Source organism: Notolabrus celidotus, chromosome 17 (assembly GCF_009762535.1).
Source record: "Notolabrus celidotus isolate fNotCel1 chromosome 17, fNotCel1.pri, whole genome shotgun sequence".
Classification (NCBI taxonomy): Eukaryota; Metazoa; Chordata; class Actinopteri; order Labriformes; family Labridae; genus Notolabrus; species Notolabrus celidotus.
Window position 1 is genome coordinate 9,056,502 of NC_048288.1, and position 22,322 is coordinate 9,078,823.

Sequence of the window (22,322 nt, forward strand, 5' to 3'; positions counted from 1 at the left end):
CATACACTCAGATTGATCACATTTGCCTCCAAACTGCTCTGTCCCATTTTCATCTATCAGATCAAAGCTAAAACACCAAAGAAGACCTCAAAATATGGCGCCTATTAACGGGCTCTATTTTTAGTCAAAATGCTTCAGCATCACTCAGAGATTTGATTTCTCATGACTGATTATTGAACCACATTTTAACAACAAAAAGCTTCTGCTGGCTGCGCTGCGCTTTGAATCTTTGCAGAAATCTTTGCAGACACTTCTGGAAAACAAAATCAAACACAGCAGAATGAAATTAATTTACAAACGATACTAAACCACAGTCTTAAAAATTGTTCAGCCAGAAAGCACATGGATTTATCCCTCGCTAAATCCAGCTAGCAGAGGTTGATCACAACTAAATCTTGGGAATCATTTAATTGATCAAAGTGTTGCACTGAGCCGATTTGAAAAGATAGAAAAAGTAACATTGTGCATTTGAGCTTTGCTGGCATTTTACAGTTTGCTTGAAACTGCAGACCATGTGGACGAAAGGTCATGGTTTAAGTGTGTTGACATTAAGCTTGCAGACAGAACTACAGAGTCCTGATTGGTGGGAGTTGTTAAATTTGTTCCATCGTCTCATTTGATTCAATCCTGCTCTGCTGAAAGACGAGTCAATCCAAAAGAGGTTTACTCTCCTCTGTGTGTCGATCGTCTGGGGAATTGGGTTTCAATCACAGAACAAAAACACCATGTGTGGTGTCTCATACCTGTGCAGCACGCTACGAGCATTCTCACCTCAGCTGGAGAGCCCTTCTCCACAGATTTGATGATGGGGACTCGATTCCTCTCCTCCAGCGTAAAGCCGTAGCCTCCATCGCTGGGCCTTATCTGAAAATGACACATGTCTCTCATCAACAAAATCCCAAGCCAGCGGACCAACACATCTTCACAGAGCACAAACACACACACTCAGACACAGACACTGGTACACACAGATATCAGCCCTGGTGGTATTTGCTCACTCCTCTGAAAAGAATGCTTACTGAGGTATAAAATAGACTTCTGCAGCCTTGTGATTTCTTTCTCCTCACAGCTGTGGCTTCATAATGATTTACTTTCTTGACTTTGGTTTGTTCTGAGTTGCAGCTAAGTAATGGCAAAGACATAGCATGTTAGAGAGAATTAGATCTTAGGGGTGTGTGAGCTCACCAGGAGGGACTTTGAGATGACGTTCTCGACTATTTTCAGGTCGTGCTTCATGGGTTTGTGTTTGGTGTTGGAGCCCTCCATCTCCTCATCGGCAAAGAAACGAAACAGCAGGGGCTCATCTTTGAATTCACTCTTTTCCAACACTGCAGGAGGTAATTATGAAGTCATGAATGAGGAAGCTTCAGACTTACAAACAAACAGCACATAACACCTTTCATACCAGAGTGTCAGAGTTTGTTCTTCTCAGCTACAGTTCATGAACACACTCCCCGCTAGCTGACAGTTTTCAAATATTCTTTTCCTTTAAAGTTTAAGATTATTGGATCAATATGTCTCTCTGTTCCAGTCTGCCTTGTTTTTAATTCAAACAGCACAAAAATCCTTGAACCCAACAGGCCTGTGTTATTAGTGCAGTCCATTACAGTGTAAATCAAGTCTGCAGTGATTCATCAGATTTATGCAGTGCATTTCTGAGAGTGCTTAGTTTTAGAAGAACTGCAACGTGTCACAACTAGTGAGTAATTCTGACAATGATGAGACTAAACCTGTGAGGAAACTGGATGCTTGAGAGGTCAGATGATGCATAAAGATTTGCACAAAGCAAATAATTCAACATGAAGACGACATGTGACACTCGGTTAACAGGTTGCACGAAACAGAGCAATGAATGAACAAGACAACTATCCCAAACTGAAGTTTGTTCCAGCAATTTGACCCTTCCAAAAATTCCTGAGTTTTCCCCCAAATTTTCAAAGAAAATGATCAAAAGTTTCCTAAATTGCTATTAATAATTCAATTCTGGACCAGGTTTAGCCTCGTGGTTAAATCATACGCCCATATAACAGCCAGCTCAGGTTTGATTCCAGTCTGTGGCCCCCTTACTGCATGTCATACCCCGGCTCTCTCGCTCCTGCTTCCTCTACCATCTACTGTCCATCCCCTCCAAATAAAGGTGTAAAAGCCCCAAAACATGACTACTTTTTTTTTTTTTAATCACGCCAATTAATCTGAAAATTCACCAAAGTTTATCAAAATTTAAAAGGAAATTTCTGTTAACAAATCCTGAAAATTCTCAAAATAATTCATACATTTCCTGAAAAACAAGAGAAAAAAACAATGAACTTCCCTTGAAAATCTGGATAATTTTACAAACTCTGGAAAAAACGTCCACTGAAAATTTCAGAGAGAAGAATATGTAAAACTTTTTGCACTCAGAGCATCAGAATCTAGTGCCTCTTTCACAAATACATCAAAAGGATTGAATTCTGTGTAAACAATAACGAAATATTTCTAGTCTAATACCAGAAGGGAGAATACTCAAGCACCTCAAAATGCATGTGTCCCAGAATGCACTGCAAGTATCCAAAAAACATGAAATCAAGTAAGCTTTTGAAACTATATTAAATTGGCCCCATGTTCAGAGGCTTTAGACCTCATTGTAGTCCAGGACCATTTGCTGCTCATCATCCCCCTCTCTCTACTCCCCACACTTCCTCTCTCTCTTCAGCTGTCCTATCATTAAAGGTCAAAAAGCCTAAAAATGTAACTTTAAAAACAAAAAAACTTTCCACTTCTGAAGTAAAGTACCACTTTTCTTATAAACTCAGTCTCCAAGGCAACACAACGCCCTCAGTAAGACCCTAATTTGATTAAAGAAAAGGCCCTGAGGGGAAAAACAGAGGTTCCCTCAAACCTTCCCTCCCTTCATTCCCCTCAACATCACAGCGCCAGTCGTTTTAATAGGTGCATCATCAGGCAGAATAACTCCCTGGCACGATGGGTGAAATTACGCTGATGGCTGCTGAAGTGAAAGCATCTTTGATGGCTGGGACCGTTATGTTCCATAAATGCGCTGCTTAATTTGCAGTGTGAGGTTTGAACTGTGGGTACTCTGGAGCAGTTACATCATGGAGGTTTCGAGGAGACACACTGTGACTCACTCTGGAGTGTGTATGATGTCGATTTTGGCACGAGGGACGCGCAGGGTTAAAAACTAGCGCACATAAACAAGCTGTATCCATGACTACTGACCACTCTGCACTTCGCTGACAAACATCTTTGTGTTTTTGGGGCCAAGTTCTCACAGTTAAAGGAAACTATGCATGTACCCTTGGTTACATAAGTCGTATGCACACAAGTATGCATGAGGTTAATGTGAGTATGCATGAATATGATCACAGCCCTAACCACTAACACATACACAGATGCAAATGCAATCACTGCATTGGAATAAGTTCTATTTCTGCAGTGTCTCAAAGGGATTACAAGAAGACATGGAAAGAGAACAACAGTCGTAGTGTTCTTAAACAGGATGCTAAATGTCAGGCGCCCTCTCAGCATTTAACTCATTAAGACAACAAAGGCAATTCCACTTTCTGTGAACAGCGGGATTAGAACATTTTCACCGTGTTGAAATCCTCAGCAGTAAAAAGTGTTGTACCGTGATGCATGAAGCCATTATCGCACAGTTCCACTCCCAGGATCAATGCCTCCTCCCTGGTTCTGCAGTCCCCCTGCAGCAGACAACATGAGGAAGAGGAGGGAGAAAGATTTGATGTAAAGAAAAAAGGATTTAAGTATAAAGAGTGAATAGAGTGCAGGAGACAAGGGGATAAAGGCAAAGAGGATGTAAGAAAATGAAGAACAAAGAAAGACAGTACAAAGGACATATGCTTAGAAAAATGTCACACTAACACCCTCCTTGTTCCTGAGTCTAAACAGCCCGAGGCCCACAGAGCAACTTAAACACAGCCAACATCATGTCCAGACAGCAGAGTGTGACAGCTCTCTGAGTCCTTAATCTGCTCTCCTGTCAAACTTATTCTATACCATACACACACACGTGCGCTTATACGCACACACAAACATGTGATGTCTGCCATTGATTCCGTGGTGGTGGAGGCCACATACATTGCATTTCTTTGTTGTCATCCTTAACAGAACTATCAATCTGTCAACCTCAAAGCTTCCTGTCAGAGTCAATCAAGCTCAGCTGCTCGATCAATTCTGCTTTTCTCTATTCGTTTCCTTTTGGGCCTCAACTCTGATGATAATAAATGCTTTGTTATCTCTTTTTTTTCCTCTGTTGCGCATTTGAAGTGACTCACAAAATGACATATATAAGAACTGAAATGGTATATCTCAAGATGTACATCTCAACATCTGTAAGACAGAGCTCTTCCTTTTATCTTTTAAATCATATTTTTCTGTGGACACAATTTATGCGTTGATTTAGCACAATGTTTGTCGATCAGTTTCAGGCTTACCTGTGCAATAAGCCAGTCTATCAACTTGTTGGCCATCACTACTGATTTGTAGGTCCGCAAATGGTAGTCCTTATCCCTGGATGGACACAAAGGCAAAAACATTTGTTAGAAAATTTGAGAAGGACAAAAAACTTGAAATTCTTATCTTTGAATGTGATCCTTTATAGTGTGTTTTAATGGACTCAGAAGCTCCTTCAGAGAGCGACTGGTGGAGTACTCTACAGAATGTCTTAGGTCCTCTGTTCCAGCAGCAGTCAGATATTTTAATGAACACTTATTACCAGGCTTTCTTACTGATCTTCTGGTTGTGCTTGATTCTGATTGGTCTAAACCCCTTGACGGTGGTTATTAACTTTCACTAACATGAGGCAAACTGATCACACGTCATGTCAAATCAATCCGTGGAAAATAGCTCCAGCACATTTAGCTTCTGCTTGTTGAGACTATAGACCGTAAGGTGAAGTAGAACCGTTAGCTTCCGTGTCAAAACAATGTGGCTAAAACATTAGTTTCGATGAGCATTCTAAATCAGCAGGCTACAGACGTTTTCATATTGGATCCTGTCCAGCAATATTAGTAACGGCAGTGTGGCAGGTACGTGCAACTATTAGTTAGCGATCTATACAAAGAAACTTAAACCACGAGTAGTGGTGATGATAGCAGCAGGGTTCAAAGTTGAGACATTTGCCTTGTTTATTTTAAAAGCTGTGTCAACCGCAGAAAAGAAGAGCTGAATGAGGACAGTTTCATGTCCATCACCATGGAACGATCACAGACGTGGAAATACTGGGGCTATTTTATCAAAACTGTAAACATAAATCATTAAAATCAATAGAATAATCTTTTGACCAAGATTTTGCCAATGTGTTTTAATCTGAAGATAGTAGCCGGGTAATTCGTGTCAGGGTCTTGTCTCACCCTGTTGGGATTCTATTTCCCATAACTACCTGCTAACCATACATTATCCCTTACTTGTAGTTATGGATCTGACCCATGACTTCAAATGGTTTTACTGTATTATCTATTTATATGTTGTGTATCTTCTGAATGTATTGTTCTTGTTTGTTCAGTGTGTGAACAGGCTTTGTGGCACATGAGATTCCCACAGAGGGCTATTCTAAAATATACAGAGGCTATAGTCCTAGCCGCAGAGGTTGTTGGTTTGTTACCCAGCCTCGGCCATTTACTGCATGTCTTCCCCCTCTCTCTGCTCCCCAAGTTTCCCGTCTCTCTTCAGCTGTCCTATCAATAAAAGTTGAAAATGCCCAAAAGTATAACTTGAAATTTTTTTTATAATAGTAACCATGCCATGCTTATTTTCAACTGTGTGACTTACTTGAACCGTAATAAACCTGTATGTTGAGCATGAACGATAGCTACTACACGGTCTATTTAAACACAATGCCTTAAAGAGGATTAATAATTCCCACTGTCATCAAAGCATGCTCACTTTCCAAGCTCTGGCAGTTGCATCATAAATCTGAGAGAGTTTCTGACAGTCGCTGACAGCAAAACAGCATTCCTCCGAGCACGGCTGGTGACGGCCCCTGTAGAGTTTTGCACTGGGGTGCCCCATGCTCGTCCTCACAGCCACACAGACCCCGAGAAATGCCTTTTTGAAACGGAGCCGTGACTTTCCCATGAACAAAGTGGCCTCCCTGGGGACAAGCAGGGGCCGGGAAAGTCCAGAACCACCGTGACTTACACCGCTCCACCACTTCCACCACATGCAACCACTCACTCACTCACTCACAAACACACACACACACACACACACACACACACACACACACACACACACACACACACACACACACACACACACACACACACACACACAAACACAAACACACACACACACACACACACACACACACACACACACGCCCTTTTTTTGTTGCACATACACAGTTCAGACAAGTCAAACATGACATGTGGGCCAATCTGAAGTCAAATCTCAGCTGTCTGGAGCTCTTCAGAGTGAGAGGCGTGAGAGGCCGAGTGCTGCCCTGTTTCCTCCACAATGGAACATTCAGTTGCGTAACTGGGTTTGACAGCCTGTGTTGCTCTCTGTGTTGGTACCAGCCTGTTGCCCTGCCGTGCCGCGCATAAACCCCTCTGACCAGAAAGGGCAGGAGGCACCCTGTTTTTCCTCATGAATGGGAGACTATAGAAACAGGGAGATTGGGGCTATGGCGGCCGGTGCACAGTGAGGCTGTCAGAGTGAAAAATGGGCGGTGAACAGCGGTCTGGTGGGCAGCCATATGTCTGGCATGAGGAAACAGCAGTTTGAGGAGTAACAGAGGGAAAGGTCAGAGAGGTGATTTCTAACTCGCTGTCCAAAGAGGAAAGTTTGCTCTGACATTTAGGCGTGGATAAAATATATGATGAAAGCAAATGTTACGTTTTCAAAGCTTTTTTTGGAATATAAAACGCAGAGGATGCTGAAAGTTCAAGTTTTAATCAGCTGTTTCAGACCTGATAATTCACTCAGGACATGTGTTTTGAAAACCAACACACGCTTCCATGCGCATTGAGTTTCTTGAGGAGCTGTCGGCCTAATGAAGAGAGCTTGTCAATATAAACAGCAGAGTTTTTGCACCGTGTGAAGATAATTAATGAGTGACCTTGGCTGTAATATGTGGTTCTGTAAGCTCTCTGTGGAAAAAGCTAACTTTTTGGACACAGTGTTGTCCTATAGTGGACATTTCAAAGTGTGTAATGAGATTCCCTGAAGTGCATGGAGTCACAGCTTTCCCCAGAGGCAGGACAGAGAGGGGGGCAGACGCTCTGCAGGGGTGCAGGGGTTGTGTAAGACCCCCTCCCTCCTCCTCCTCTTCACTTCATCTCTGTCACACTGCCAGGAAATTATACCTAATTAGGCAAGGGCTGCTTGCTCCAATTAAACTCTGGCATTCCCAGGCCCTGTGATGCATTGTCCCGAGCTCTCAATGAAAACACGCTGCACAGATATGCTGGCTAACCACGCACAACTCTCGTTCACGGACAAGAGTTTTTACGTCAGGGGGTTTGGCCTCGATACAAACGCCAATGGGCTGAATGCTGACATGCAGAATCACTTCAGGCTTTCCAGTAGTTGGATCAAACAGAAATGCAGAAAAGCTTCCATGCCAGAGTACATGCAGGATCGGTTTGCCTCCTCCAGCTATGGCACAGTTTTTATAGGTGTGAAATTAAAGCTTTTCATCAGGATATTTGAAATCCAGCATAAACAGGCAGGCTTGAGTCAGGGCTTTGTGGTGAGCAGCTTCCACCTCAAACACTGTTCAGCTGTGTTCAACACCAAAAGCCAAAGTATTCCAGGAAATGACTGCTATAAAATAAGACTGCTCTACTTCTAACTCAGACAAAGAGATGTGGCAGAGTAAGAAAAACACCTGTTTGGCATTTAGGCTTAGCTGTTTATTTAAAGACCGTGCTGGAAGACTTTGCTTTCCTCATTTGGACTGATGGCTATGTACACACACAATCAGGGGTGAGTCTCTGCTGAAGAAGATAATGCACACAGCTCTGCACTGTTAGCACAGCATGGTCAGTTTGTGAAAGGACTGCCATGTAACATAGAACTGACGATCACGGCATATATCACAAGTCCTAAAAGAAGGAAGAGAAATGATGATGAGTCGTTCTTCACCCTCAGCGTGAACAGTGGGACACACGTTAAAAGTTGAAGGTTTGTGAATTTGATGGAAGTGTTTGATTGGCTTCTCTGTTCCACCAAAGCTGAAGACTCATTTCACAGGAGGGGATTCAAAGTGTTGGAGGTTGTGTGGATTTCAGGAAGTAAACCAGTGGCATATCATCTGGGAGCGCCCAGTGTTAAGACCCTTCTGGATAGAGTTTCATAAAACATTAAAAATTATACTTAATATTGACCTACCCTTGGGCGCCGTTAGCCTAGCAGTCTAAGTGCGTGCCCCATACACAGAAGCTATAGTCTTCGTCGTAGCGATCGCAGGTTCGACTCCCGACCTTGACCATTTGCTGCAGGTCTTCCCCCACTCTCTACTCCCAACATTTCCTGTCTCTCTCCAGCTGTTCTATGCAATAAAGGTCAAAATACCCCCCCCAAAAAATATATATATTGACCTCCCTATTTAATTTACTACATTGTTCTTGGGAGATGTAGATTTTCCGGCTGAGTTGTGCTTTAAGCCATCACAAGGGACTGGTTTCTTCCTGAACCCCCAACAATACAGTGTATTAATATAGTAAATTATATTTATGTTGATGAGATAAGGATAACTTCCTGTTTGCAAATTCAGAAAGATGTATTTATTAAACATTGGACTAACTATGTAAAACCTATAGACAGATTTTATGGATGACACCATCCGAGGGCCCCTGTGATGCTGTCTTGTCTTAACAAACTGCATGTTTGAGTTTTGTCTCACTGAAGTTGCAATTCTTTACATGTGTATGGCATTAGACATTATGTTTGTGTGTTGATGTGTGAGTGAAAAGGGGAATATTTTTATCGACCAAAGAGAGGCCCTGCATAAAAAAAAGGTCTGGGGGCCACTGATCTCAAGGATATAAAGCTCTGAAGCAGCTTCTAAGTCGGCCTCGAGTTTGTGTTTCTTCCTACAACAGTTTCCAAGGGAAAGAATCACAGTGTGTATCTCTGACTTGTTATGTTGTTTACAAAACTTACAGGCGTTTAAATGTTGAAAACCTCATCTCAAAAGCAGCAAAGGGAGTTTCACGGCTGTGTTAATGCGTTTTATCTCCGTCCCCAACGTATCCAAACTACTTGTAACATCTGATAGACTCAATCTTCCTCACCACATCTGTGATTTGAGACCAGGCAGATACAACCTGCCAACTCCATCACCCAGAGGCCCCATGGCACTCCATCTCCATCTGCGCCAACTCCACTTAAGTCTCATCCTCTTTAAAGACAATGAGCTCATAGTTCACTGTGATATTTCTCTCCTCCGCTCTAAGTGCTCTGAGGTGGAGCTATTTTTAGGAAGTAAAAGCCAGATGCTGAGCTACTGGAGCCCCACCTGGCTGGGGTGCAGTGGAATGGAGAGGGAAAATGTCTGCATACCTGATGACAGGAGTAAAGAGACTGTGGAGACGGCAGAAGAGCCGAACACCCTGAGAAAAAGAAGGGAGAAGATTATATACAAGTGTGTGTGAGCGATGATTTATATTAGGTTTAACATCTGTACTTCTGTGCTGTTTTTACCTTTGAAATGACATCGTGCATGTCGCTCCTGGGGTGGTAGGTGCCGTCATCGTAGCGGAAGCGGTACAGCACAGGCTCAGGCTTGAACTGGTGTTTGTCTGTGACTAAAGAGGCAATTTTTAAACATGAGGAAGTTTTTAAAGGAAAAGTGCCAGAATGAGAAAAAGAAACAAGTTAAAAAAAAAACTGAAACCCCTCAAGGAGCATTATTCATCTTCCTTGAAATCCGAAAGCATAAGAGGTTTAAAGACATATTCATGCCAAGCAGCGCTGCGTGGTGAAAGAAGCTTTCCAGACAAGAGGCAAACCTCATACAGAGCGGTCACAGATAACACAGCTGCTCCAGCTCCTCTTGCTGTAGGGGACTTTGTCGAGGTCCCTCCAAACAGTAATAACAGTCTCCTCTGTATTCTTGGCGGCAGCAGAGCTGGTTCCATTAAATGTTTTTATGAAAAGATATTCTATCGTTGTTCACATGGGGACTCTAACTGCACTGAGAGAGCGCTCAGAGGGGGCTGGGAGCGATTCCTCTCTGTCAGGAACAGCTCCGCAGCCCAATCTCATTTCTCTGTGAGGAAGCAATAAAGCATCCCAGGAGTGATTTAAGTTACAACTTGGCTCTGGGCCCGACTCTTTTGAGGAAAAAAAATACATGCAGAGCAGTATGTGCCATTTGGTATGAATGCAAAGCGTTAGCCAGCATAAGCCTCATGCAGGAAACACACTTGTTGTTACCAAAAGCCACAGAACAGCCCACTTAGCAAATATAACACAAACATAACAGCAAGAACAGATTAATAGTTACAATCCCTTACCTAAACATTGTGTCAGAGGGGTGTTTAAATGGGACACCTGCTAAGACATAAATAAAACAGCTGCATCTGCACTCTGGGCGCACGCCAGGAAAGTGAAAGTGTTGTGAAACTCTGCGTGTTGAATGAGGAACATTCACTGGAAAAGCAAAGAGGTTAGGTGAGGCAATGGCAGGCATCTGCATGCTCTAAAGCGTGCAGCAGAAGTAAATTAAACTGTAGAAGATTTGGTTTTAATATGAAAAGCAAATGTTGATTGAGCGAATCTGAGGACCGGGAGGACAGGATGGAGACAACTGAAAGAACAAACCGTGGTGGATGATGCCGTTCTCCAGCAGAGCTTGACCCAGGTGAACTCCTTCCTCTGGGTTTCCAGTCTCACCGATTTCCATCAGCCAAGACACAAACTCACTGGGGACACACAAAAAGACAACACAGGCATGAAAACACACAGCAGTATAACACAACAAACATGCACAACGTCCTCAAGGGGAATCTTGAACCTTGTTTAAAGGAGGTCGTGTGTGATCAGTGGAGAAGGCTTCGGATTTAACCTCCTCCTTTATTAATGTCTTAATAAAGAAAATGTGGTGACCTCTGCCGTTAAACAGAGACCCTCGACATTCTGCCATGAAAAAAATTTACTCTGAATTGATGTGAGTGAAGCAACAAACACTATCCTGCCGTAAAGATCTGTTTGCTTTAGGAGCCACATCTCTGTGTTAAAATAGCCTGCAAGCTTAAGTCTGGGATTTGTCTGCTTTAACTTAATTTATTCTGGACTTACACCGTGACTTTATAGAAAACAAAGGATTTACTTGTATCTTTGGAAGTGCAGGAAAATGCAAAATCATATAGGCTCTGCAACATTTTAAAAGAACAAAACATCCACCAAAACAACAAAGAATCTTCTGATGGCCGAAATGAGCTAAATAAGATAATTCTGGATGATTTACTGACTCCGACAGAGAAAGTAAGAAGAGAGAGAGAGAGAGAGAGAGAGACAGAGAGAGAGAGAGAGAGAGAGAGAGACAGAGAGAGAGAGAGAGAGAGAGAGAGAGAGAGAGAGAGAGAGAGAGAGAGAGACAGAGAGAGAGAGAGAGAGAGAGAGACAGAGAGAGAGAGAGAGTGAGTCTATGTAGAGAACCAGTAGCCTCTCTGATTAAATCTTCTGTGTCCCGTCTACCCAAAAAAATAAACAAACATGGCCACTGGAATTCAGTGGATTTCACTTCCAGGCCATGACGGAGGTGGTCTGGTGTCAGCATTCAGCCAAACCCCCCACCTCCACTTCCTGCTCCACCATCCGTCCAGCATTTTACACTCTTAAACCACTCATCCCTAGCGTCCCTGGCGTCCCTGCTCTCGGCAGCCGACCACAGGGGGAAAAACACTCTATAAAAGCTCCATAACAATGTCAATTTGTTAACCTCTGTACCTAAACCATGGGAGGAAAAACACCCTGAGAGTTTGGACTGTGAGGTTCTCATGGCCTTGGGCAGATTCGGGTCAAACACGGGCAGGAAACTGTTTCATGTTGTTTGAATCTATATGAGGAGCAAACAGAAACTGACCAAAGCTCAGACTTCTGAATTTTCTAACTGATCATTTGAGACAGTCTCTACTGATGTGTGGTCTAAAAAACATGTTTTATTTAATGCAGCCCTGAAAAAGAAGAGTATTTTCAAGAAACCTGCTGCTGTGAGTGATTGGGTCCATCGTGGCTACAAAATCGGCTCTGAAAATGGGTTTCCGTTTGAGCTACCCTCACTGGTTTGGAGGCTGGGATATCAAAAGGTTGCATACTTTCCTGCACTGCTCATTTTGAAGCAGCATGATGTGTTAGTATGTAATGATAATTAGCTCTGGGTGACTCTTGATTCAAAGTATCTACAGTATTTATTTCCATCCAAACTTTAACTGCTGATGAATTTCTCTGAAGACAACTTCAAAATCAAACATTATTGAGGTGCTGCTTTAGCACCGCAGTGAAACAGTGTGCCCCATGTACAGAGGCTAGTCCTTAAAGCAGCAGCCCCACCCTCAGCTGTTTACCGCACATCTCTATCCTCCCTGTTTCTGACTCTATTCACTGTCCTATCTCTTCTCAAAGACATGCAAAAGCCTTAAAAGGGACGGAGACATTTTTACAATTTGAAAATATTTTCCTAACGGCTAAAGGGCAGCAGGAGGATATTTTAAAGTATGATTTCAAATGAAGCTCCTTAGAAGAATTACAGTTTGTGTTGATTTTGGCAACCTCTATGGATAAAACTGTACATCTATTGTTAATGCTGATCTTGATCTGTACATGCCTTGGTAGTATTTTGAAGAAACATCACATCCTGCTATCTCTCAGTAGTCAAATGCATCACTGATTGTCACTTATTACTAAGAAAATGTTATATAAAAAAGCTGTTTTTAATGTAATGCAACTGGTCCCACCCCGTGACCACTGTTTCAGTAATACTCAATGTTGTGCTGCATTCCTGTGCTGTCAGAGGCATCGGAAAAACAAGTGTTCAAGTTGGAAAATGCATGTTAACGCCTTCAAGTCGAAACAAAAACTCAGGCCAGAATTTGGTGACTGACCTTCTGACTTGATGTCATAGTTGTCAGGAACATGGAGGCACACAATGTTTTGTTAATTTAATAAGATTTCCATCAATTCAGGTAATGCACATCAACTTTTTGCTTCATTTTATTTGTAATATGGGATCACCATTAGTTGTTTTCCACATAGAGTGACCTAGACTCGATAGAAAAGTTCTGTATTAACACTATTATGATAATTAACCCTTAAGAACAAGTCTTGTATGCTAGCTAAAGCATTATTTAGTATTTGTCAGCGTCATACGTTGACTAAACAATCAGGTAATGTTAAACTTTCTGAAGTGAAAGCATGTGAACACACTGAAGTCAGAAGGACAACTTCTCAACTCGGAAACAGGGACCATCTGAGGAGCACATGAAAGCAGCATTTCTGCTGATATTCTCTTCTGCTTTTGTTGCTCATAAAGACAGAATCAGTGTTTATTTTAGTCTGTTAGCAAGTTAAAAACTCCTCTGTGATGCTTCAGATATAAAGCTAGAGCCAGAAGTTAGCTAGCCAAGTTAAAACTGACAACTGGAAGCAGCTAACATGTTACCATTCAGTAATAGGTAACGAAATACACAGACACAAGCAACAAGCTGAATACCTCTTAACACCTCGATAATGAAACCTGAGGCAGTATTTACTCTGATGTAGTGTCGTTCAGTGTCCTCACTGAATCGATCTTCCTGATATATTTAAAAATGCTGCTCTCATCTACACACAGCAAACGCTTTAGCCTTTCTGTGCAGCTTAAATTTGTCATTTGTCGACTCTGAAAGAGCAAAAGGTTTACTCCTTGTCACAAAGAAGAGCAGCGACTGACACAGACAAAGGGCATTTTTTACAGGGTGTCAAACCTTTCCACTGCGCTCTTTTCAAAGCTGCTCATCAACATCTATCACAACAAGCAGACACCATCGTCTGTCACATGTAGAAAGACTAACACTCTGAACCTCCTTTGTTTTCCTGCTTATTCCAAGTTTAAATTGGCTGATGACTGCACGCGAGGTGGCTGTCACACACATTTCCTTTGATGAATTACTCTGTCACAGGAACCAAACCACAAATACGATTGTACCACTTAAAGGGGAGGAGTTGGTGTCCAGCCTTCGGCCTTAAAAAAAGAATCAAACAGAGAAAGAGGAGGCGTGGAGAAAGAATAAAAGCGTTTCACAATGGAAGGAGTGGGCTGAGATGAAGCCATAGGCAATGTGGCTTTCATCAGAGACATACCATCCTGGTTCCAATTCACCAATTACGCCTACGTGTAATCATCTCCAAAATCATCACAGACAGGGGGAAGTACAGAGGAGCGAGGGATGTCTCTGCGGCCACAAGTGGTCATCCAGGTGTGTAGAGAGGGATTGGTTTCCACAAGGAGCCGCTTTCTCACCATATGATCTCTTCTGACTCAACCAGGTTTGATCCTTTAAATCTGTTTAGCTGACAGATCCATTCCTCCTCCAGACTGAGAGGGATCTGGTGTTGTCTGCGTGGACCGGAGGAGAAAGTAACCCCTCATTCCAAACCACCATGCCGTGTAACATGGCCACAAGTATGTCCAACTGAGCTCTTTGGTCCTTTCTTCCTCAGTGCCTCTAAATAATAGGGGTTTCAGAAATGACTGCTAAAGCTCAGCTGATTCTCGGAGTGATTATTACCAGTCAGAACATCTCTGTAAAAACCCAAACAAATGGAAAACATGGCTCGTTCTGTAACGCAGTGGTGTGTTTACAAGGGAAATTTGTTCTGGGATTTCAAGAGTCATGAAAGAAGCAGAGTTTAAATAACAGAAAGACGAAAATGTCTCATGAAATTTGAAATTCCTCCAGTGTCATCACGCTATAAAAAGACTCTGGCGGCCGCAGACATTTCTCATTTTCTAACTTTGAGAGCTCTTTGACTGCAGCCAGATGTTTGCAGACTTTATTATCCTCATCCAGCCTTGTCACCTCTTCAGTCTCGCAAAGTGTCGACAATGTGGGGAGAACATTACGGCAGAAAAGGCTTCACTTGTGGCAAACGGGGGGGAACGGACCCTAGAATTAAGGATACAGGCTTTTTATGACTTCCCAGCTGAGGGGATCAAAAGGTGTGACATCCCATCAAGTTTTCAGTGGAAAGCTTTGAGGCTGAATGAAAAGAACATTAAACAACAGCAGGTAGTTTGAAGATCACATGATTGCAGCTCTCACCCATGAAAGGTAGCTGAGATTTAAATCCATGCCCCATAGTTTATTGATTCAGACGTGGATTGAAGATACAGAATCTTAGAGGCTAAATTTAAAGCCCCATGTGTTTATTGGAGGGGATCAAACCCTGGGTGGAAATATGTTTTTACTCATTCGCTCGCATGAAAACTTGGCAAACTGATACGACAGCGACATGTTTACATTTGATACGATGGAAGCTAAACAGAGAAATGAGAGCATCGACTCATGCACGCTAAAATTAGCTCAAGGATGGGACTTTGATTTGAACTCTCTCTGCAGGATATTTTCTCACCTATTCTCACCATATTTAGTCTCACTTCAAGTCAACACGGAACGCTTCCTGTTAAAACTCAAGGACATGAACTGCTGAAGAGCTGCCCTCTGGCATCACGGGGGGCTGCAGCTACCTCACAGATTCCTCTGCAGAGAGCTTATTGTAATCTAACATGAGCAAGGAGAGAGAGAGAGAGAGAGAGAGAGTGGGCAGTCAGCTGAGCCGAACAGGGATATCTCCCTTTGATTTACGAGCAGCATTCAATGGCCGATCCGTCCCCAGACACCACACCAATAATCCTTAAATAAGATTCATGGGCTAAATCTAGCTGGATTTGATTTTCCCATGACTGAGGCTGCAGATATACATAACACACAGTCTCCTGAACACAGAGCACCAGCGCTTTCTTATTCCAGCTGCTGCCTTTAGAAACCCTCACTAATTTAAAATGAAAGCAGGGTTGAAGAAATGGATCACCAGAGTGCTCTGTGCTTCCTGCTTTGAAGATGTGATCAATTAACCCAGAACAAGCCTCTGTGTTTACTTTACATCAAACATTAAATCTGAGACATCAGACAGAAACACTCTGCAGCTTCCTCACAGTGAACCAGAGTGTGACAGCTAAAGGTGGGATTCTTACCTTCCCAGGAAGCACTTGGGGAAGGTGGTTAGCTTGCGTTTCCGGTCCTTAATGAGGTTGCCCTTTGTCATGAGGTGGTAGAGCTTCTCCCCTTTTTCAGACACCATTACCCAGGTGTCCTGCTCCATGCCGAGCCTCAGGTCTGAGCAGCAAGAGAGGGGGAAGGGAGGGGGCAAAAAGCATGTTAGTAACCTGACATTAATATACTTTTTACTCATGTGGGGCTTCTACCAGGAGCTAAAGAGGTTAATGTATTATTATTTAACAAGATAGTGTGCAGCATCTGTGATTACAGTTCCAGGCAGGGTTACTGACGGACACTGAGGGGGGGGGGGGGTTATATTGTATGAAATCCAAAGAGAAACAGAAAGTCTGCCATCTTCACTTTGAGTTTGTTTCATATACAACAGCAACAGCAAGAACACACATTATATCACAAATACCTTTACCTTCTTCGATAAACATGCTGAATCCGATCAGGGCGACTTTTTCAACACTTCAGGTGAAACTGGTCTGTATTAATTTTCCCACACAAAGCAAATATTCTCCGTTATTTGATTGGAGACAGATGTTCAGGAGAGAGAAACCCACTGGAAACGAGCCCCCTTAACTGACCGCATTAAAGAGAGCCACCCCCCCCCACCCTGACACTGATATACCAAACGCCTTCTTACTTTTCCTGCGCTCCCTCTCTTTCATGATGGCCTCCAGCCACTCCTGCTTCTCCTCCGGCGTCTTGGCCATGCAGACGAACCATTTGTTCTTGGCCGTGTTGTGGATCTTCCAGCCGTTGTTTACTATGTTCCCGCTGCTGTGGTAGTCAGCTGTGAGGCAGAAGAGGAGGAGAGTTAGACTCTGATAGTTTTATAGAGCCCTCTCCTCAAGAGGGGTGGAACGAGAACATCTACTTTTTTGGGGGGATTTAAGCTCAGCCTTGTGTTTTCATGTTTGGAGGGGAGGGTTTGTCAATTAGTGGTCGCACTGATCATGACACTGTGAACAGAGCGTGGCTCACAGTACACTCTGAATACCTCATTAAACACAGAAGTAAAACTTAGCCGAACGAGGAAAACGGTTTATGCAGAGAAGAAGAGGAAGTACAGAAGAAGAGACAGCACGTTATCTGATCGGCTGAGGCTGGTGTGTCATTTATTCTCCAAAAACAACATCCATTATGAAACTATCGAGCCTAACGTAATCTATCTTCAAACACTGACTCCAGACTCATTTCTCTGCGCTCCATGCAGGCCCTTCATAGCCTCCTTATTGAGTGCTTTATTGATTATCGCTCCACTCCGTTAATGAGATAAATGAGGGCGCACACGCCATCCATCAGTCTTATTTACAACTGAGCCTTCAGAGTACTCCTCCTGAGTCGCTGGCTGCTTGTGATCCGCCACCTCAGCCCAGATACGGGTGTTATGAATGTAAGGAAAACAGAGTAAATGGACTCTTGAACGTTACTTGAATCTGTCATCCGTCTCTTTGGCAGCATTTTAAATACCTCCCCGTCTGACCTTTGACCCCCCCCTCCTCTAAGGGTGTAACAAAAAGCAAAACATCACAATCATCAATTACAATCACGTCTAAATGCATCTACGTGTCCTTCATATGTTATGTCTCCGGGGCGCTTTTCAACCTCAGGCAGCGACTGTGTGCCTGGGAAAAAGTGGCGGAGCTTTCATTATGTAGGAATCCGAGCTAAAACACCCCTGTCGCGCTGCATCTCAGATTGAGATCTCCAGCCTGTGGTGCAGAACACCCAAGAGTTTCTGCGCCGCCGCCTGCTTCACGTGTTTATCCTCGCTCTCTCTCTCCAGACCCAAACCCATCCATCCTTCGTCAAAAACACCAGAGCGCTACCCATCCGGGCTCGCTGGACGGAGAGGAAATGATGGCTTCTACAAATATAAATGATAATCAGCGGCTATGTGAGGCCAAAAGACACAAGAGATTGAGTTCAACAAGTGCTAGCTGCAGCTCAGGCCAGAGGACGTGTAACCATAGATGTCTTAAGTTATGTTTATAGGTGAAACTTATTTTTCCACCGGTGATCCAAGTCTAAAAATCCCAGTTGTACTCAAGCTCAGGCCAAGAGCTGTCGTGTTGACATTCCTGTGAGGGTTATTATGGCACATTTTGCTGCCAGCAGCGCTGAAATAAAAAATGAGCCCTCCAGAGCGACAGAGGACAAAAGATCAACTTCTATTAACCCAAAAGAAATGTTGATATTCCTTTTTAGACGACCTCTCACCTGTGCCGTCATCCACATTTTCCACCTCCATCACCTCCGTGTTGATTCTCCCCCTGAACAGGTATCGAGGACCCTCTGTGGCCGTCTTGCTGTTTTTTAAACGCCTAGGAAAGAGAATCACTTTGATTATTTAATGTTATCAATTTAAGTCATTAGTCCCACTCTTCATTCATTCAGGGTTTCATGAGGGACAAATTTAATTACAAACATCGTTTGTGTTAATCAAACTGAGCACGAAAAAAATGATCCAGCTATTAAATTCAGGGCCACACATTCTGTTTCTCTCTTCTTCAGAGACTGGATCTGCTTTCATGCCCTACCTGCAGTCACTTCACTGTAAACAGCACGTACAATAAAAGCAATTCAAAGCAGGTGGCAGCTTGGTTGGAGGTTGGTAAACAAAACCCTACATTTTTACCAGCTGGATCACTGGGAGCAGCAGGTACTGAATCTACACCAGCACAACAAAGGTCTCAGATCAGCATGAGTTTCCTGACTCCTCTGATAAATAGATGTCACAACATTTATTTGTCTTTGAAATAAAGAGTAAGATAACTCTACTACCTTTGTCCACAGATAGTTTTAAATCCCCACTTTGACTGATCACATGCCCTCGTTATAAAACCCCTCTCTCACGTGTCTCCTCTTCCCTTTTAACTCACTCACTAAAAAGTGAAATGATTCCCACAGAGCTCTGCTGCCTCTTTAAAGAAGTAAAGTGAAAGAACTAGAGAGGTGAATTATTTATAAAGACCGTGCTTGAAATGTCCTGCAGGAGGAGAGATACAGGGAAAAGTGGAATTAGCATAAACAATATTTTTATTCAGTTTCTTATAAAAATATTCTCTCTGCATGAGATTTTGCTAATGCTTTATGGATTTGTGTGAAGACTAATGAGTAAAGGAGAGTCCAGACACCTGTTTTTCTTCTTGCAGTAGACCAGAAGCTTGTCAAACAAGAAGAAAATCCTTTCTTGAATGTTTCCAGCTGAGATCTTCAGAAGGACGCCGTGCATGAGCATCTCCGTGCATGTATCTGTGATATTGGAGCCCTGCAGACAGAGAAATGAAGATGCTTGGAAAAAGATTTACATGCAGAGAAAAAAGCAGCACTCAAAAGTGTTTATTCTGCAACTTTCTTCATATGACTTCGATGTGATTGAGTATTCACACAAGACGAGGATAGGTTACAAAGCCCAGCCTTTCCTGTTCCCTCTCTCAGGGGTCTGTAAAAACACTCCATGCTTCCTCACAGCAGATCGCTGTGGGACTTTAAAATGCGCTGCAGTTAATAGCTTCTATACAATAACATCCCGTCCAGTCGAGCTACGTGTTACATTGTCGGGCCTGGTCATCACATTGCTCCGGGTTCCTGCTGCAAGTGATAAAATGCGCCATCTTTTTTTCCTTACCTTGCCTGCTCTGGGAATTTATGGACCACGTTTGATCGGCCCCTCTGAGCTAAAAATAACTCCCTACGCACAGAGCCGGAAAATGTGCAAAGCATTTCCTCCTGCTGGAGACATCAGCGGGCCAAAACCTAACCCCGCTTTTTCCTTCTTTCTCTCCTCGCCCTCTTTGATTCTCCTCCTCCTCCCTTCTGTCAATCATGTCTCACTCCCGTCCCCTCCCTTAACTCCCCACTTTAGCCCTCTATCTCTTTCATTCCTTCCTGCACACTTTTTTACTGTCCCTTGCTCTTTTAGGGCCTTCTCCTCAGCCCATGGCCAGATGTTAAACTCATTTTCAGCCAATGAATGTGTGCACACCAGACACAGAGAGGCCAGCTTGTCATGGTCACTTCAAGGGACCGGGGAGCCGCTCCGACACTTCCCCTTAGTGTTTTATAAACTTTGAACAGAACATTTTCCTCTGTTGTTGTACCCTTCATTAGCTGGGCTGTTTCTCTGCAGCATGTTTCTATGACTCCTCACATCAATATGTTCTTTTTTCCCCCGGGTACGTGCAGTCTTAAACTTCATCAACACTTTAAACCCTCAGTTATCTGCTGAAACTTCATCTGAACTTGTGTTTTCATAATCAGACAGCTGCCAGACAAAACAAGCACAGAAAGGATCAGACAAATGTTCACGACAAGGAAGAATTCAATGTTAAAAAGTCTGACCTCAACAAGCTGGAGACATTTTTATAAAAGTTTTAAACTCAAGAAAACAGAATGTGAAACTTCAACCCCGCTGATCTAAAATTAACATATTTATATAGACCTAAGTGACAAAACACAGGCACTCACAACACTAACCAACCGGCAACCACCGCCCTGACAAACTGTTGGCAGTCGTCACCATGGTCACAACGAGCGGCCATCGCCCTGTCTCTCCCACGCAAGGTGAACCTGCCAGGATGCCCCGAGGGCGGCCAGCTGTGGAGCAGGTCAGCGCTAACAAGCAATCAGGAGGAGGCCGAGGAGGAGCAGGGGAATGGAAAAAACAGCAGCGGCTCACACAATCGCTCCTCATCCCTCCATCATTCCTCAGACACCCACACAGGAAGACAAGACCCAAACACTGCTTAACTCGCTCTCCTTTTTTTTCCTCTCATCGTTTTCCTACTCTTTCACTCAGCTCCATCCTGTTGCTGCAGAGCCTGGCGTGCTGCAGTCAGAGGGTCCAGCTCCAGAGTGAGCTCATGTTTATAATTAATAAAAGAGCCAAGGGGAAACCGCGGAGGAGCTACAGCCAAGACCATGACAAGTACAAGATGTGTCATCCAAAGCTAAGCTAAGCTAAAACTTAATCTGTACTTGGATTTTGTACTCTTCCTGGTTCTTACTGGTTTCTGGTTCGAATCATGGCCTTTCTGTGTGGAGTTTGCATGCTCTCCTGTTCGTGCGTGGGTTCCCACTGGGTACTCCGGCTTCCTCCCACAGTCTGAAGAAATGCTTGTCGGGTTAACTTGCCACTTTTAGAGGTAGACGTGAGTGTGTCTTGTTGTCTATCTACATGTTAGCCCTGTGAAAAACAGCGACCTGTCCCAGATGTACCCCGCCTTTGGTCCTATGGCAGTTGTGATTGGCTCCAGCACCACCTAAGCTTGACGGTAAAGATAATGGATGGATGGATGTTAACCGACCATTAAAGTTCCTGCCTTTTATTTTACAACCATGCAAAATGAAAATCTTTGAGCCTCTCTAAATGCCCTGCTGATTCTTTAACAACACTGTCACTAACACTAAAACATCACATTCACACATCACTCCACTGCTTCAAATTGGAGCAGAAAACCTGTGATTCATTCAGACAGTCTGCTGCTTCCTGCACCTTGGTGTAAAGCTGTATCAATATCAGCCATGTCTCTTCCTCTGCATGAGCCCAGGAAGCCTTTAGGCCCTCTGTGCATGAAGTCAGGTCGATTACACAAGCATCCCATCCTCCTGCCGGACCATTACCTTCACTGTTTTCTGCTTTCCACCACCAGACGGCCTACTGACCCCTTATTAAGGCATCCCACAACTCAGGAAGGACACTAATCCAAAGGGAACCCCTGGGAGCAAAGACGTGCAGCCTCCCTGATGATGATTGGATCCGTCACCCTAAAGCATGACGGCTTTAACAGCAGGCGATAACCGCCTCATCCAGGCAGAAAGAGTCTGGTCACTGTGAATACAATTCATTTTTCCCGCAGAGAACAAGAAAGCTTAAAAGGCTACAAAAGTCACGCTACGTGGAATTCCTGTTGGATTGCTGGCATGGGGCTAAGTGGCTTTCAATAAGTCATGACTTTGAGCTTTGGCGAGGGAAAAGCTCAGCTGTGTATTTAAGGCGAGAGAAAAAACCTACAAGCCAACTCTGACACAAAGTCATTGCAGCCAACTTAAGCTGAAGTCATTGGGTGGGATTCAGTCATTCCA

The 22,322-nt window shown here is 43.5% G+C and overlaps 1 protein-coding gene across 2 annotated transcripts in view; it reads right to left on the reverse strand.

Moving 5' to 3' along the window:
* The window catches only part of prex2 (phosphatidylinositol-3,4,5-trisphosphate-dependent Rac exchange factor 2), a 107,482-nt gene that overhangs the window by 56,703 nt on the left and 28,457 nt on the right, over positions 1-22,322 (reverse strand). For both annotated transcript variants that reach the window (XR_004634516.1, XM_034706250.1), the window contains exons 7-17: positions 19,373-19,506; positions 18,456-18,559; positions 16,876-17,025; positions 16,202-16,343; positions 10,789-10,889; positions 9,667-9,770; positions 9,526-9,575; positions 4,452-4,527; positions 3,626-3,698; positions 1,186-1,328; positions 772-864 (exon numbers count right to left, since the gene is read on the reverse strand). Coding sequence is in view for 1 of the 2 variants with exons in the window: in XM_034706250.1 (XP_034562141.1) it covers positions 772-864; positions 1,186-1,328; positions 3,626-3,698; positions 4,452-4,527; positions 9,526-9,575; positions 9,667-9,770; positions 10,789-10,889; positions 16,202-16,343; positions 16,876-17,025; positions 18,456-18,559; positions 19,373-19,506 (1,170 nt within the window). In the remaining variant the exon portion in view is untranslated. The remainder of the gene's footprint in view (positions 1-771; positions 865-1,185; positions 1,329-3,625; positions 3,699-4,451; positions 4,528-9,525; positions 9,576-9,666; positions 9,771-10,788; positions 10,890-16,201; positions 16,344-16,875; positions 17,026-18,455; positions 18,560-19,372; positions 19,507-22,322) is intronic.